This window comes from Pseudomyrmex gracilis, unplaced genomic scaffold (genome assembly GCF_002006095.1).
Source record: "Pseudomyrmex gracilis isolate BER0280 unplaced genomic scaffold, ASM200609v1 scaffold_12, whole genome shotgun sequence".
Taxonomy (NCBI): Eukaryota; Metazoa; Arthropoda; class Insecta; order Hymenoptera; family Formicidae; genus Pseudomyrmex; species Pseudomyrmex gracilis.
The window spans coordinates 1,234,081-1,250,659 of NW_018020596.1; the positions used below are offsets into that span (position 1 = coordinate 1,234,081).

Sequence of the window (16,579 nt, forward strand, 5' to 3'; positions counted from 1 at the left end):
TTTTTATTTATTCGAAACGTTTATTTGAAAAACAAATATCGTTCGTCGTAATTTAATAAAAAAAATAAAGAAACGAAAAAGTATGAAAACAACATTTAATAAAATAGAGATTATCTCTTTTTGTTTCTTTATATGTATATATTCTGATATATCTTCCCTATAAATTTATATTTACTCAACTTACTCAAATATTTAATAAACAAACTTATTTTTAATAATCAATAATAAAAAAAAGTAGTATTCCAACTCGATATGATAACATTAAATAGTTTTTTTTTATATTTCATACATCTTCTGAAAGAAATAAACAAAACAAAAATGAAAGTAAAATTAAAAAAAAAAAAAACAAAACATGTTTAATCTTTTTTAAATTTTGGTTTTTAACAAATTCTTCTTAGTAAATTTTGTTTTCAAGCTTCTAGCAGGACGATGAGTTATAATTGTTCCCTCACACATTTCTATAGCCGTATTGCAGTACGCGTTTTATATTAACACACATTTTATACTCGTATATATATTCAAACACAGTAAAGATTCCTACGTCTTACATATGATATAAAATTATAAATACGATTTTGTAAAAAAAAGACAATTGCACGACATACGTATATATGTATATCGTACGATATATTTCGATTAATATGTACATACATATAAATATGAATTGCGCACGATGATAACGTATTGTGCGAACGTTTCGAGCACTCGTGCATAGTGCGGGGTATGTTAATTAATTATTCAACGTTGAAGATTACAGAGCAGCCCCGTTGCCAATCGATTTTGTAAAGGTATTTTAAAAAATAATGAAAATATATTTGTATTATATACGGGCGTGTGTACATAATGAGAGAAAAAAACATGTATGTTAAAAATCAGACTTAATACATATTAAGGAATATAGTTTTAAACTCTGCGCACTTCTCTTCTCATGTCGCTGAAAGTTCGGAACGTTCGTCGAGAGAAAAAAATGAATTTCGACGAAAACGTTTTAGGGTTTTCTTTTGTATAACACAAGGAGAGCGAATATATTTCGTCGTATGGTATTGACACATAATAAGACTTTCACTTTACGGAACAAGAGTCTGAGGAAGTCTGTATGTTTTTAAAACATAAATTTTTCGCTCGACGAACGTTCCAGACTTCGACGTATCTGAATTAAAACCTACCGTGAAACTTTCTTTTTATATTCTACGTTCTTTCTTTTATACCGTTTCAACCTCGTATTCACGAAATCTCACAAAGTGATATACAGTAGTCGCGATTAGTTGGTTGCACGCGATTCAGGACTGGCTATCCGGGGAGCGGCCTTGTTTATTTTCCACGAACAGTTCCACAAAACCCAGCTGCTCTCAGAGAAATAGATAAAAACAGGTCGGGTCGAACGTCGGAATGTGGGATCAAGGTATCTAGTGCGCGCGGAAAAAAATTGCACGCAGCTTGACCGCTGACTACTGTATGTTGACCGGCAAAAAAACCTTGCGATGTTTTATACACACAATTTATATATACTTCTTCCAACAAAAACAGGATTACTTTATTTTTGCTGTCCGTTGAAACTTTTTAGATGCACACTTTTACTTACTCTCTAACAGATCAGTTAACGTCACTTTTTAAGAACTCGGCTCGACTTTCTATCATCAGTGAAGGACCATCGGCCGAGAGACGCGAATTGAAATGTGGAATATTTATATTCTTGTACAATTTTTTTTTTTTTTTAATTTTTTTTATTGATTATTTGAAGGTTTATTGAACTAAGAGAAGCCAAGCTTTTGAAGCTGACGATAAATACACACAAGTCAATGTTGCTAGGATCACGGAAATTTATTTAAATAAATAAATAATGACATTGATAATTTTTTTTTTTTAATCGTTTTCAGAGTATGTATTTACTATTACATCACACACATCTAGTCATTCGTTTTACTTATCGTGTACCACATATTGCATCACATAGTATACAGCTATCTATAAAATATCTATAAAATATTTTCACACGTTTTTTTTTATACATATCCATAGAAAGTTCCGGCGACGCGAAAAGGAGTAAAGTAAAAACCACAATTATATTAAACTGTGCAGTCATTCTTTTATATACTCTTTTTTCAAGAAGATATAAAAATATTTCGTCAATTTTTTTAAAGTTTATATAGATCGTAAGTATTATTGCAGGACATGTGTTCATCAATCAAAATTGTTGAACATATGTTATTAATGTTTTTTTTTCTTTTAAGGCGAAAACCAGCGCTTTAAATAAATTCTACAAGTATGCGCTGCTTTTTGAGTATAGACGTTAACGAGAGACATTATACAACACCGCCACTACCGTCCGCCACTTACACGGCGAAACACAATTCACATGACAAAATTCAAAAAAGAAGAAATTATGATAAACAATATTACGTTGTAATACATACGTAGAAAACTTGTTTGTAGACGGACTGTTTTATACTCTCTATATATACGAAAAGTAATTTTCCGTCAGAAAACGAATCGTCGGAGAAAAACACAAATTTAGATGATAATTCACTGTGAAATATGCGCGATATAACAATATCAGAGTTCTTAGCCAGTTAGGATGTATAAAAAACCAGAGAGTATACATACACACAAATACACTGACGCGTGCGCTATAGTTCATCAATATATATATATGTATATATATTGATATTATTTTTCTATATATTTTATATATGTACCTATTTGTTTATCTTCGCTCTTGCGTAAAAATGTACCTTTGCGATTGATTGATGCAACTAAAAGCGCAGTTAGTCGATCGTTAAGAAGCCGTCGAAGAAACGTCTCCGTAGCACATGTGGTGTAGAAAAATAAATTCTCACTTATATATTAGGAAGATTTCGGAAGATAAAGGCACGCGACTATACGCATATTGCACACTCAGAGTGTATACGGATATTCCGCGAGATAATCTCTGATGAAGAGCGGCAGATGGTCGGTAGGTAGTTTGTGTTGATTGACAACTAGTCTGGCTAAGTGCGACAGCGATTTGACTTCCTTGAGCAGGGGCTTGGTCAAGTAGATCTGGCTGTACAGTTTACCGCTGTAATCGACCCAGACTTCCTTCCGGTGCTCGTCCATCTTCTTCGAATATTCGATGTAGTGCTCCAACATTCGGACGGGACATTTGAACAGCGGCACCGCGCACGCCAGCTGCGGGACCGTATCGAATCGGAATTTGCCAAGCCAGTAGTGCACTCTGACAGAAGTGGGACCTCTCGCCGTTTGTACCGACACCGCGAAAGTGTATCTGCTGTCCGAGCTGTCTCTCATCAACCACCGACCCACGGACGCGTGCTTCAAAATATTTTCACTTTGTTGCCAACTGATACCCTCGTGGTACCAACCGCTACTTTGCAACAACTTCTTCGTCTGGTGCAATATGTACACATCCCTGTCCAACAGTTCTGAGTCCAGGATCAGGGGTAGCAACCAAGAAACCGGAGTACTCGGCATTACTACATCTCCTTGCGTATCGTAATAATCATAGTTCTTTCCTTTCGCGATGGTTCCGATCCTCGTCGTGCAGTCGAACTCGTGGCCTCCGTAAACGATGCCCCCTCCGTTGAAAGCGCGCGTCTCCATAAAAGGAGCCTGGTTGAACGACGGCGGAGCAGCGGTAACTTGGTTAGTAGGTGTTGCCGTTGTTGCCGTGATATTTACTCTGCACTGACCCAGATTCGCGGGCAACTGCACGGTGGCGTTCACTCGAACCTGCACGCCACTCCCGACGGGTTCCAGCAGCAACGAGTCGCAATCAACGGGCGCGTTCGAGGAGGACGAACACTTGTAACACTGACAGAGATTCGGCTGAACTGTCGCCGCGTTGCAGCGACAACATCTGTCCGTCCCATTATTTTCTCCCAATGTTCTGATTGGCTGGAACATCTCTCTGTTCCCAGGTAATTCCGAACAGCCGCTCGGCGGTGCGTCAAGCGTCCGAGGTGAGTTGTCCGGACTGGTGGACAGTGTCTTCTGTACGAGGCAACCGCCGCCGGTGAGTTTCGGCTGAATCTCGGCTCGTATCACGATTCCAGCTTCCGTGTCGGACATACCAGGTGTGGTGATCGTCACACTGCCGCCAGTGAGCTCACACGTGGTCGCTATGTGTTGCTTCGACGTGATACCGCAATCAACTCTCTCGTTCGCCGACTCGTTTGTTAAAGAGATCTGATCTCTCAACTGATTCATCGGCGATTCCAGGCAGAGCGAACGTCTCTGCTTCACGGGCATCATTCGAGTATTATAGCAGACCTCCACTGTGTTGTCGTTGGAGCCGTAACGGATTATATCCGATTGAGAATGATTGAAAAGAGCGGGTTGATGAACAGTCGTCGGCGTGGCGTTTATGAAACAACCGCCGCCGCTGGTGCAGTCGCGTGGTACCAGAAAATTACCGAGGTAAGAAGTTGTCGTCGTCGTTGTCCTCGTCGCCGCCGCCGCCGGATGAATAACGCCGGCAGTGTTTTTCTCGCACTCCTGCCTTTCAGCTATTCCGTTCCAGCTGAAAGAAAAGTTCTTCTGCTCGGCTCTTTTGCTGGTTCCTTTGCTCGGCTCCTGGCAGCATTCCGCCGAAAAGCGGTGCCGGCAACTCGGGCACGTCATCGTGTGCATAGTGGATTCTCGCACGTTTTATACACCTGGATTTACACCGCAGCCGGCACAACAGTTGTCACGTATTCAGTCTGGAAACAACAAAAGCAGATAACATCACAATCGTGCGAAGTATAAAAATTTAACTATTATTATTACCATCACAAATGACACTACACGCGTAATTGAATCTTTGTAAACAGAATTTCTAATTTTCAGATGAATTTTTGGCTTTGGAAGGAAGCGACCAATCGCGCGTCGGGCCGTAAATTCGATCGGCGCGTTTGATCGAAATCGATTTTTCAATTAACCGGAGTTGGTTGAACCGTTTAAACAGGGTGAAAATTCCCGAATCGTTATTTTATTTCCGCGAAAGTGTATCATCGTCGTCACGAAAGCTGCTTATCGTTTCGCAGTAATCGCGGTCATTTCGCGCAACACGTGCTCTCCGATAAAGTTATCGATTTGTGTATCGATAAAACGTACTATTTGTTTTCGAAACGTTAACATTCTTTGCGCTCGCGGCAGCCGACACGGCGCGTTTTATCACCGGCGAGATAGGTATAGTGACACGCCAAAATGTTCTCGGGGAATTTTGTTTGTTGATGCAACGCGAGATAAATTTTTTTTTTTTTTAATACGTTCGACGACAGATCGACCGTACGATGTAAATGCGCACACAGATAGGTTTGTTTAAGAGAAAATACGACTAATGGTGAATAAATTTTGAAAATCGATATCTCGTAAAGTGTTTGTTCTACTATTCTTCATATCACTCGCGACTATCGGAGTCTTAACGACGACGAATGTTTACTCTTCCGTAATAACCAGCTGCAGAGCGCGCAACACAACTCTTCTCCCGAGAGTTATCTGATCACTTTGAACTACGAGACTTTGCGTCAGAGAAGAAGACTCTCGCGTCGAGAGAGAGAGAGAGAGAGAGAGAGAGAAAGAACTATATACTCGGAAAACAGAACTTTCTCGCGGAGAACTTCGAAATTCACAATAATTTTTAAGCGACTTCGGAACTTTCTTGGAAATCGCGCGACAATAAAAAAAAATCTCATTACGCGCGACTTCGACTTATTTTCGCACGAAGAAATTGACAATTTGTCTGCGCGTATTTCTATCCTGCGTGTCTGTCGCTTTCGCCACACACACACACACACACACACACACACGCATTTTGTACATAATACATTAATAATCCGCTTAAGTCTCCTTGCTTCGTCGCATATGTGTGTTGTAACAACAAAAACGCCCATTGCAAACGCGCTTGCGACTGTGCGTTCTCTTCTGTGTGCTATTGTAAAAAGCGTTTTTTACCTGCGCCGCGCATCTGTTTCATCTTTCTTTCTCTCTTTCTCTCTCTCATCTCCACATTCGTGCATTCACCGCTCGCTACTTCGAAGGCATGTGTTTCGTGGATAATAATAGCCGCCAGAAAAAAAAATAATAAAAAACATAAAATGGAATGCGTATATGTACACACATACATACATACACACACACACACACACGCAACGGAAAAAGAATTCTCGAAAAGAAATCTGTGGATGATGAAAAGGCCTTCTGGCGCGCGTTGCGACACTCGTCGTCCACTCTAGGAGGCCCGTGGCGAGTCCCCGCTTCGTGGAAGCGCGCGCCTTCGAGTGACTCCACGAATACTTCGAAATCAGTGACACGCGCAGTTCACGTACGAGAGAGAACGAGCCGCACGTAAACGACAGCCGATCCAACTGGGACGATGCGGCGACAGGAACGTATCTAACACGCATTCTACAGGCACTACACAAAATATATGTATATACATATATATTGTACATTATATGTATATTTCTATATTCGCTAGTTTAGTATAAATAAAAAAAAAAAAAAACCAGTAATCTCTTTTATACACAAAAAAAATATAAATGTCTCCATCGAGTTTTAATCAGTTGTGTAAAACAATCTTATTTCAACATAGTTTGTCGGATTAAGATGTAAATAAAACAAAGAAATTTCATATACAAATATATATCGAGTTTTCATCCGTTATTAAACACCGAGAGATTGAACAAGGCGAAAGGAAGCGAATTATTTTAACTCTATCTGTGTGTCATTAAAGTGTAAATAAAACGAATTGAGAAATACACGGGCGGTTAAAACGGCGGTTGTGCGCGGTTTTCGAGTTGGTGGAACGTGTTGTGTAAATTATGATTAACACGATATATAACTCTCAAGACCGAATATAAGGCCTCTCGATTGCGCAAAAGCGCACGTGTGTGTATCCGCGAATGGTTTTGCATTCGCGCTCACGGACGACGTGTGTGCGCGCTTTTCCCAACTGGGTCAAATTAAAATTGAAATTCAGGTTAATAAACATATCTCGGTCAATAAAATTGTTTACGAGGTAAAAATACGCGAATGTTGCCAGCCTTGAGTATATATCGAAGAAAGATTAATGTTCTCTTCTCTCCTTTTCTTCCTACTTCTTCTATCTATCTCTCTCTCTGTCTCTTTCTGGCACCACACAATCAATGCAGTATAAAATTACTGACTATATAGTATATACGTCACGCACCACAGACTCGCATGCTTCTGCACAAATCCGTATAAAAGAATGTGTCGAGAAAGAAGTGATATCTTTATGTAATATCAGACACGAACGAAGACTCGTGTACACGGTCTATTAAACATTTCGTCAGTGGTTCACGCTATGAACCACCGTACCGATGCTCACCAACACACACACATACACACGTCGCAAAAAGGGGTCACGTCTTTTCATTTTTTTCTTCTCCTTTTTTTTTTGCACAATTCCAGTTAAGGCTTCTATTTCTCGGTTATAACCGTATTGAAGTATGACGTGACGCCAAAAGCGCGAAATCATACAAGAGAGGAGAAAAAGAATAAAGAAAGAAGATAGAAAGAGAAAAAGAGAAAGAGAGAGAGAGAGAGAGAGAGGAAGGAAAAGCAAACAAAAATAACAAATGTGAAAATTTTTATTCGAGAAACCGGAAAACAATTCGAGAACGTTTCTCTTGCGTGTGGAATTTCAATTCTTCTGTTGGGAAAAAAAAGAAAAAAAAAATATAGCTGCAAAAGATAATACCTTCATGAGAGCGTGAACGTTATCAAAAATTAAACATTTTATCTGCCATGACATATATAAACCACTATTGTATGATAATTGTATGGAGATTAGAACACAAATTTATATCCATGTTCGAGGAACTGTTAAAAATTCAAGAAAAAAACACTTAATTATCTAGAGCAGCGAGAAAGATAAGATGTCAGACCCCTTTCATATTCTTTTTTTTTTTTTTTTTTTTTTTTTTGTATCAATATTCTTTTTCCTGCTAGATATGCGAGCTGAAGAGAGACACGATTTCGGTTTTCGAGCTGGTAACCGCTCAAGAATAACGACCCTATTCCCAGAAACACGCAGGGGGAGAGACTATAATACGTTGAGCGTTACAAAAATTATATCGTTCCTTATGTTTTTCCCTGAATTTAAGAGTTCGTCGGATATATAAATTTGTCGCGTATAAATGTATTTTTTTTTTTTTTTTTTTTTTTCCCCAATTCCCAATCTCTACGATAACGCGACAGTGGTGTAATCTTTTCATACATTGTGACGAATAATAAATAACACGCACAATATAAAACCGTTCGTCCGTTAAATCCTCGTAATGTGCGCGGGTGTGCGTTGCGCGCGAATTACACGGTAAAGCAATAATTTGCGAATAATAAATCGACGAATGGAAGAGAAAAAAAAAAAAAAAAAAATTCCACATCGGATTGCACGTTAATGTTGAACTTTTATCAGTAATTACACGCTCGCAACTTCGGATTATAACGTGGCTGGCCTCGTTATCGAGAGCAACGCGGCGGAAAGACGTAGGACGTGCCTCGTGAACAAGTTCCACGAAATAGTCTTTTAACTGCATTATACAGATTTTCCAAGATAAACGCCACGGACGGGACGTAACTTCGGAGAATCCACCAACGCATCACGCTTAATTGTACGCACATACGGCTTCTTCTGCGCATATATGTACACACATACACACATAGACGCGCGCGCGATTATGCTTATCGTAAATATCGAGAACTTTTTTTTATCTCCCTCTCACACACGAGCGCGTTCTATTGAAGAGTGTATAATGCACGATTTCAATTTTAACAGGAAATACCTTGAGCAATTTTTCTTCGACGTTATATGACGTCAGAAATAAAAGAAAAATATTAAACTCAAGAGAATACATGTATAAATAAATTAAATCATGAGATAAAATAAGTTTGTTTCAATTCGGAGCGCGCTTCTTCTCTCTTCTTAAAACTGAAAAAGATTTAAAGCTGCAAAAATACATTTTGATCAATATTCTCGTCGCGTCTCTTTTTGTTATCCGAGTGAAACTATTTCCGTCGGAATTGTGATCTTTAGACAAACAAATCTGACGAGATAAAAAAAGAATTACACACAGATCTAAAAGAGCGTAATATCGATTGTTGAGACAATTATTTGAAAATAATACGCGACGGGTTTATTTTTACAACTGTTTGCAAGTTGTCCGCGCGGCGTGGCCTCGCTTTTATTTCTGAACGTGTCGTTAAGAAAAAAAAAAAAATGATAATAATAATAGCACAGCGAAACATCGTGATTAGATGAGATACGACAATTGTTGGTTACGCCATTGCAAGACGTCTCTTCTTCGTATTTTCGAATGTGAGCTCGCAGAAAAACGTTTTTAGCAACAACCGTTACGGCAGACGATAACGATGGAACCGCACCGCGTAGCGATGACGTCCGTTTCGCGGAATACAGTCTGAAATTTTGACGCGTGCACCACCACCACACCCCTCCGCGTGTTACTCTATTTTAACCACCCCTCACTCCCGGACAGGTGAACGCATTTTCTTTCACGACAAACATCTATACAAGGGTATACGCGCGCGATTCATATGTTGACGTACTTTTGTGTATATTTTGTCGATACATAGCATTAAATTTCCAACGTGCTTTAATCACGTACGTAGGTATACGTACATACGTACGATCAATGATACCGCGCCGCATCGAAAACAGATGACATTGAGCGCAAGGTGTAGTTACACGATGAAAAACCTCTTGTTGAAAAGCTCAATCGTACTATCCAGTAAAAAAAATTCGAAACAAATTATACAAAAAGTATTATTTTAATAAAATTTTAATTATATATTTTATATATAAAATTTATGTTTTATTCAGCTTTGCAGGTTTTTTAACGACCGATTTTTGCTCTCTGCTTCTTCTAAAAAAAAAATTAATAAAACTTTGCATATCGTAATTGCTTTGTCGCTATCAATATTATGCGAGCTAAATGTGCGATAAAATGCAGAGGCATTTACATACAAACTTTTTCTGTAAAAAAAAAAAAAAAAACAACGATAAGATTTTGAAAATAAATTTCCTTTAAATCGAACTCTTCAAAAAGTTCTAAAGCAAGATAAAATTGAAGATAAAAAAATTGATATTTTTACGGTATTTTTTATATAAAATTTTTTAACATTATTGACTGATACACGCGCACGCACATCACTCTCTCACAAGAAAACGCTTGTGTGTTCCCATTATCAAACGTTTTAGCTAGAATCGCGAGTTATCGCGCGTTTTAATGAATACATACATTTTGTCAAAACTAATTATATACCGTCGTTACTTTATCGCGCGCTAATCGTTCCGCGAATTCTCTACTATTCTTTCGCTTTTCCCTCCCGTCGCTCCTTTCCGCGAAAACAATGCCAACGAAGTCAATAGCGTCAATAAGAGGAAGACGCGCTCTTGCGCGTGTAATCGCGTTTAGATTCCGTATACCTATTTATTATTACATTAAAACCGCACGCATTCGATCCCCGAATCTATTTTGCAAATGGAAAATATGGCGTCATTTAATTTCTCTTACCGTGGTGTGTGCCGCTTCATCGCAATTTCATCGGTGGTATCGTCGAGGGCGCACATGCGATTCGATGCTTTTGTTCTGTTTCGCGGAACCAGACGACTTCGAGTGAAAACGACACACTTATACTCTCACGAGAGAAAACGGTCGTTCCAATTTATTCCCGTACGAAACTCTTGCGTGTCTCTTCCGTGGTTTGTTGACGCATGTAATTCTCTCGACGCGAAAACGAGATTTTTTTAGATCCTGTGAGAGATTCGCCGAGACGACGGGACAGTGTACCTCGCGAACACAGACTTCCGTTCTCTCTCTCTATCTCTCTCGCACTTCTCTCTATTGAGAGAGATTTAAAAGCTTTCTTCCACGAGACTTCTAACCTAAATTCAGCCCGCTTGAACGAGACAAAAGCAGCACCGTGGTGCGCTCGCCTCGCACGATGGCCAACTGAAAGTCGACAAACGACTGACCGGACACTGAGCTCGCTCTCGCCTCGCGGGCTGAATGGTTCTAAAATTATCGGCGTTGCGCGCACGCGGGCGTCGCGCCTGCTCTCGCGATCAGCGTTGACAACCGAATGGAGTAGGGTAGGGATCGGCTAATGCATGCGCAATGAATGCGTTCTCGAAGAGAACGTGTAACAATTTTCTCGGAATATTTTTGCGCGCGTAGAATAACGCGAGCGATTTCAAAGAGAGAGAGAGAGAGAGACATATTTCACCGACAAACCACCTAAAAATGGTCACGACGAATGAGAAATGATTGTGATTTGAATATGAAAAAAAGATTGTATAATTTATTTGTGTACATAAAGAGAAGACGTGAGAGCACACACATACACACACACGCGCGCGCGCGCGCGCAATTCTCAAATATAAAGAAATTTGTTTCAGAAAGACAAAATATACCTTTACCAACCAGAGATAACAAAAATTCTTCGTTTTTTTTTTTTCGCAGGATGTTTATTGTAAATCAATGATGATGTCCAGTTGTAATCAATGCAGGTAAACACGATCCTAATACTAAAACTGACAGTTCTCTGACCTTAAGACCGGTTGTATTTACTGTTGAGTTATTCTCAACACTTGGCAAATGCGAATAATTATTGTGACGTGTCATTAATTCCGGTAGTACGTGTACAGTAGCTACGTAAAGGAATGTGCCGGCGCTAAATAACATAGCCACACCAGTCGCTCTGACATTGCTCAGGGTTTCCTTTCCCTCCTGCAAATATAGAAATAATTATTCAGAGACAGCTTCAAGTACAACAGTAATGAAATTAACTTGAGTAAGATGTTTGCTATAAATACATTTCCTTGATAGAATCTAACGCTAGTAAGAGAATGAGATCTATTAATAAAGCATGACATCATTAAAATATGCGAGAGATATCGCTTGAATCTTATTAATAATCTCTAGTAGCGTTAGAATGTACTCACTTTTCCGATCCCGAAATATGTCACAAGCGCGAGACATGGTGCTGCAAGAGAGAAAATTAACAAATGCTTGGTTATTTTCTTCTTATCCACACACTCATGAAGAAGGAATGATACAAGTCCAAATGCAGCCGGTGCCTGTAAAAAAAATTAATAAATGCATTTTGTAGCAAAGAAAAAAAAGACAATTGTATTATTGTATTTATTGTTGCTAATTCTAAAATGTGCCAAACATATTTTTGTTATACAAAAGCAAAACTACGTCTGTATTTAGATTTACCTATTTTTACACACGTAGTTCTTGACAAACTTATATATTTTGTAGCAAATTTTTTTTTTCTATAGAGAAACGTCAGGTATTGTGGGACATTTGATTACAAAAGTAAAATTTGCCTTTGTTAAATGGAAGAGACAAAAGTTTAAAGAAGGAAATCATTTTTCTTTGATTAAATATTTTTGCACTTTCTTGCTCTGAACTCATTCACATGACTGACACATTCTATGGAGTTGGGTCAATTAGTAAACTGTTACAATTAGATATTTTACTTTGTGCAACATTATTGCAATGAAAACTATCACTTCCACATCAGCCTGAGACGTTGTAGCAGCAGCTCCTAACGCAACTCCATCAACAGCTGCGTGCACTACAAGGCCTAAAGTAGCTGTGACAGACTTCTGTCTTCCGCCGCTTCTTCTTGCTGAACACTGATCGATCAGAAGCATGAATACAAAGCCAAGTACTAGACTGATACCAATTAATGAGTGTAGATCATCTGTAAAATAAAATACTATGTGTATTCATGTTGTGGAAAAACAATTATATACTGAAAAAAAATTATATATGCTATATGTAAACAAATAAATACACAAATTATACATACCATGATCTTTTCCATTAGAGGGATTACTAGTAAATAAAGCTTTGATACCTTCAGGTATAATCACTGCTAATGCAGTGCCAACAAGAAGTCCTGCTCCTAAGATAGACACTAATTGTAACTTATCCTGTAAGGAAACAAACATTCTATGCAATTAGAAAGTAAATCAATACATTTTTAAAATATTTACATAAGTGTTTATGCACATAACAGTTTCTACTTTCCATATAAAATTATCTCATTTTAAACGAATCAATAGCTCACGTTAAAAAAAAAAAAAACTAAAAAGAAAAGAAAAGTTTCTCGTAATTCCACAAAGAAAATTGCTTACTTCAGATAAGTTTATGAGTAATGGTAATGATCCTGCCAAACAAGAGCCAACAAGCATAACAAACGAAAGCATCCATAGCATCGCTTTCTCTTCCATAATTATTTTTTGTAAATATATTGCACAGATTTATTTATAACTTCCAGTTGTTGTTACATTGTCTAGTAACTACAATGAAAAAAAAAACACTTGTCACGTAGTTATCAAAATCGCACTCGGTTGTAATCTCGCACATATGTTTATTGCAAGTTATGTAAACTGTCATTGTATTATGTATTCTATACGCTACTTATATATACACACGTATACGTAGGTACACAACTGTGTTAAAAATTTTCGTGCCATTTGTGTGTATCTTCTATGCAAATATGTGCGCCCATTGACAGCACTGTTGTCATTTGTACCCGATTTCGGCGAAAGAGAGACAGAGACAGGAAGAGAAAGAGAAGTGTGACACACACACACACCCATTCGTTGACCTTACGATGCTGATATTTCGTTTGTCGCGCGACAACGAAATTTTCAAGAACGCATCGGTCGGTTTGTCGGGTTGCGGAAGTTTTCTCTCTGTTTTTTTTTACTAATTATTCGACATGTCCGAAAACACTTTTGTGTCGTTACACCGCGAATGCAACACACCAGCCTCACACGTGAGCAAGGTAAGGCCCGTATCGAATTGCGGCTCGTGATCGCGGGTGTATTAACCTTTCGTATCGCACGCTCGATCAATCGGAACGTGTACTCGAGCCAATCGCCGTCTTTCGGGCGTTTCGTTCCGATTGGTCGAAAATCGCGATGCGATCCGTTCGACAAACGGGACTTAAGGCGGAGAGAAGACGCTTAAAGGTCAATAAAGAGACGCGCAAGAGACGCACATAAGTACGCGCCCGAACCAACGGACGCTCTTGCATTAGCCGCGCGAATGCACTACTGACAAGCGCAGTGAGATACGTAATACGATCTATCCGTGATCGTTAATGTAATTAACGAAGATATCGAGAGAAGTCAAGACCGTCCGTCGTTAATCCTAATCTTCCGTTAGTTTTTTACCGCAAAGTGCTCTATTCGGTGTTTTCACCAAGTGTGTGTGTGTGTGTGTTTGTGCGAATCGTCACGCGTTATCAAAGAGATACGCGCACGCAATCGGTTAATAAATCGCGCGATTTTATACATGAAAGAACGATGCGCGCGAATTAACGTTCGCTGTCGTTTGCGCGTGATTTTAATTAATAGTAATTCGCAAAACGTTTGTCAATTGCGTTGTCCGACACAACGCTTTGTGTGCCAGTAACCGGTACATGAACAATCATACGTGACGAGAATCCAGAAGTCACACCAAAAACACAAAGCGCACAACTTTTCATCGTACACACAAGAGATACTGTGATAATGGCTAATCATGGTAGGATCTCGGAGTGATGACGTTTTAAGATTCATATGCGCGATCAACGTTAATTGTTTTGATGATTGTTTCAGAAGAGGATAAGAGCGAGGGCTCCGTCGATATGGAGGTTGAAAACAAGGAAGAAGAATCCGAGGAACCTGAGAAAATAATGATCATAGATCCTAGTAGCGAAGTTTGTGCGACTTGTTTTGTCTTTTGTTTTTTTTTTTCATTTTTAATTATCTGAATCTTCAAATATTTCGATCAAATTGAAATTGTTGTCGATACTGTGTGAATTTTTTAGTTTCTTTTTTTTTTTTTTAGAAATATATTAAGTTTGTTAATAATGTTGTAAACTCGTTTGTTATAAACTCGTTATTAACGAGATTGGTGTGAAATATCGATGTGTTTCAGGAATTAGATTTCAACCACTCGAGATTATCCAAGCTAGAAAATCTAGAACCGTTAACACAAATTCGGAGATTATGTTTCACATGGAATCTGATAAAAAAGATAGAAAATCTCGATACGCTTGTCACTCTGGTGGAATTAGAATTAAGAGATAATCAGATTATTACTATAGAAAATCTGGATGCTCTTGTGAATTTAGAGTATGTTATTTGTTATTATAATTTATATTACGAATTTTTTCACAGATGTAATTGGTTTCTGTGAATAATTTAGTGCTCGGACATTTTTGACGCTCGAAGTAATCGAATTGCTCAAAAATTCTCAAGCTCGAACGTTCAATTGTTCGAATCTCTCAAACTATTCGAACTGGAAAGTTCTATCTTCGTTTGTTTAATTAATTGTCCGAAGTGCGCCAGTTTAACTATTTCTGCTTCAAACTGTTCGAATATTTTGAATGTACAATCGAATCTGTTGAGCTCCAGTAAATGTTTACTCACGTTGTGTAACACCGTTTCTAATATTAATAACTTCTATAGGCTCTTGGATTTGTCGTTCAATCGTATCAAGAAGATAGAGGGGTTGGACAATTTGTTGAATCTGCAGAAATTATTTTTATCGTCAAACAAGATCACGAAAATCGAGAATATCGCGCATTTGTCGAACCTCACGACATTAGAATTAGGCGATAACAAAATACGGGAAATTGAGAATTTGGACGGTCTTAAGAACTTGACCAATTTGTATCTCGGCAAGAATAAGATCTCAAAAATTCAAAATTTGGAAAGTCTGGAGAATCTCACGTTGCTGAGTCTACAGAGTAATCGGATCTCGAAGATCGAGAATATCGAAGAGTTGAGGAAATTGGATCAATTGTATTTGTCCGAAAACGGTATTACTTGCATAGAGGGTATGGACAATTGCCCGGAGCTAACGACGTTAGATCTGGCTCATAATAAAATTAAGAAGATACAAAATTTGAATCATCTGGAAAATCTCGAAGAGTTCTGGGTGAGAAAAAGATTGATATATAAATATCTTTTTTCCGATATACTGAGTTACCACGTTGTGTTTATATCGCGTCATTTTAACATTCATTTTTCAGATGAACAATAACGAAATCGAAGATTTCTCCACATTGGAGAACTTAACGTCAAACAAGAAATTGCAGACCGTGTATCTGGAGCAAAATCCTATCGCGAAGGATCCGAGTTACAGAAGAAAGATCATGTTATTACTACCGTGGCTCCAGCAGTTAGACGCGACTCTTTGCAAGAGGATGATGGCTCAAGAAATCTTTCATAATTTCAGCAGCGATTAAAAAAACCGTTTGCGTTATCACGAGATAAATCACAAAAGCAATTCCACTCCAAATAAATCCAAAACAATTATCTATATTTCTGTGCTTCCTAGTCTGTAATAGCGTGCACTTCGAACTGCTCCTCACAAAAAAAAAAAAACACACGTGTGCAAAAAATCAATATTGATATTTAAGGAAAGTATATTCTGGTTATATATATATATATATTTAAACAAAAAAAAAATCTTTCTTACAGTCACATTTGGTGATTAAATGTTACATATGTAACGCAAATGAGATTATATATATTTCATAGTAA

General features: G+C 38.2%; 3 protein-coding genes across 10 annotated transcripts; 1 reads left to right on the top strand and 2 right to left on the bottom strand.

The window, feature by feature from the left end:
• Window positions 1–1,841: 1,841 nt before the first annotated feature.
• Window positions 1,842–11,039, bottom strand: LOC109863724. 2 transcript variants are annotated; one of them, XM_020444197.1, is made up of 2 exons: window positions 10,536–11,039; window positions 1,842–4,700 (listed from the first exon to the last, which is right to left on the bottom strand). In XM_020444197.1, the coding sequence occupies exon 2, from the start codon at window positions 4,627–4,629 to the stop codon at window positions 2,896–2,898; it is 1,734 nt and encodes a 577-aa protein (XP_020299786.1). In that variant the 5' UTR covers window positions 4,630–4,700; window positions 10,536–11,039; the 3' UTR covers window positions 1,842–2,895. The 2 variants fall into 2 exon arrangements, with proteins under 2 accessions (XP_020299786.1, XP_020299787.1); XM_020444198.1 differs by lacking the exon at window positions 10,536–11,039 and adding an exon at window positions 4,768–4,831.
• Window positions 11,040–11,466: 427 nt separating this feature from the next.
• Window positions 11,467–13,862, bottom strand: LOC109863789 (zinc transporter ZIP9). 6 transcript variants are annotated; one of them, XM_020444344.1, is made up of 6 exons: window positions 13,511–13,862; window positions 13,172–13,336; window positions 12,844–12,967; window positions 12,509–12,735; window positions 11,966–12,100; window positions 11,467–11,750 (listed from the first exon to the last, which is right to left on the bottom strand). In XM_020444344.1, the coding sequence occupies exons 2-6, from the start codon at window positions 13,265–13,267 to the stop codon at window positions 11,499–11,501; spliced, it is 834 nt and encodes a 277-aa protein (XP_020299933.1). In that variant the 5' UTR covers window positions 13,268–13,336; window positions 13,511–13,862; the 3' UTR covers window positions 11,467–11,498. The 6 variants fall into 6 exon arrangements, with proteins under 6 accessions (XP_020299933.1, XP_020299936.1, XP_020299935.1 ...); XM_020444347.1 differs by having other exon boundaries at window positions 13,491–13,862; XM_020444346.1 differs by having other exon boundaries at window positions 13,486–13,862.
• Window positions 13,863–14,026: 164 nt separating this feature from the next.
• On the top strand, window positions 14,027–16,504 carry LOC109863788 (protein phosphatase 1 regulatory subunit 7). 2 transcript variants are annotated; one of them, XM_020444341.1, is made up of 5 exons: window positions 14,027–14,570; window positions 14,648–14,745; window positions 14,967–15,163; window positions 15,500–15,971; window positions 16,066–16,504. In XM_020444341.1, the coding sequence occupies exons 1-5, from the start codon at window positions 14,558–14,560 to the stop codon at window positions 16,279–16,281; spliced, it is 996 nt and encodes a 331-aa protein (XP_020299930.1). In that variant the 5' UTR covers window positions 14,027–14,557; the 3' UTR covers window positions 16,282–16,504. The 2 variants fall into 2 exon arrangements, with proteins under 2 accessions (XP_020299930.1, XP_020299929.1); XM_020444340.1 differs by having other exon boundaries at window positions 14,028–14,570; window positions 14,645–14,745.
• Window positions 16,505–16,579: the final 75 nt, after the last annotated feature.

Coding starts and splice junctions, on each gene's coding strand:
- LOC109863724 (XM_020444197.1), bottom strand. CDS start 4,629: ATGCACACGATGACGTGCCCGAGTTGCCGGCACCGCTTTTCGGCGGAA.
- LOC109863789 (XM_020444344.1), bottom strand. CDS start 13,267: ATGGAAGAGAAAGCGATGCTATGGATGCTTTCGTTTGTTATGCTTGTT. Junction 12,736..12,843: donor CTCTAATGGAAAAGATCATG/GTATGTATAATT, acceptor TTTATTTTACAG/ATGATCTACACTCATTAATT. Junction 11,751..11,965: donor CATATTTCGGGATCGGAAAA/GTGAGTACATTC, acceptor CTATATTTGCAG/GAGGGAAAGGAAACCCTGAG.
- LOC109863788 (XM_020444340.1), top strand. Junction 15,164..15,499: donor GATGCTCTTGTGAATTTAGA/GTATGTTATTTG, acceptor TAACTTCTATAG/GCTCTTGGATTTGTCGTTCA. Junction 15,972..16,065: donor AAAATCTCGAAGAGTTCTGG/GTGAGAAAAAGA, acceptor TTCATTTTTCAG/ATGAACAATAACGAAATCGA.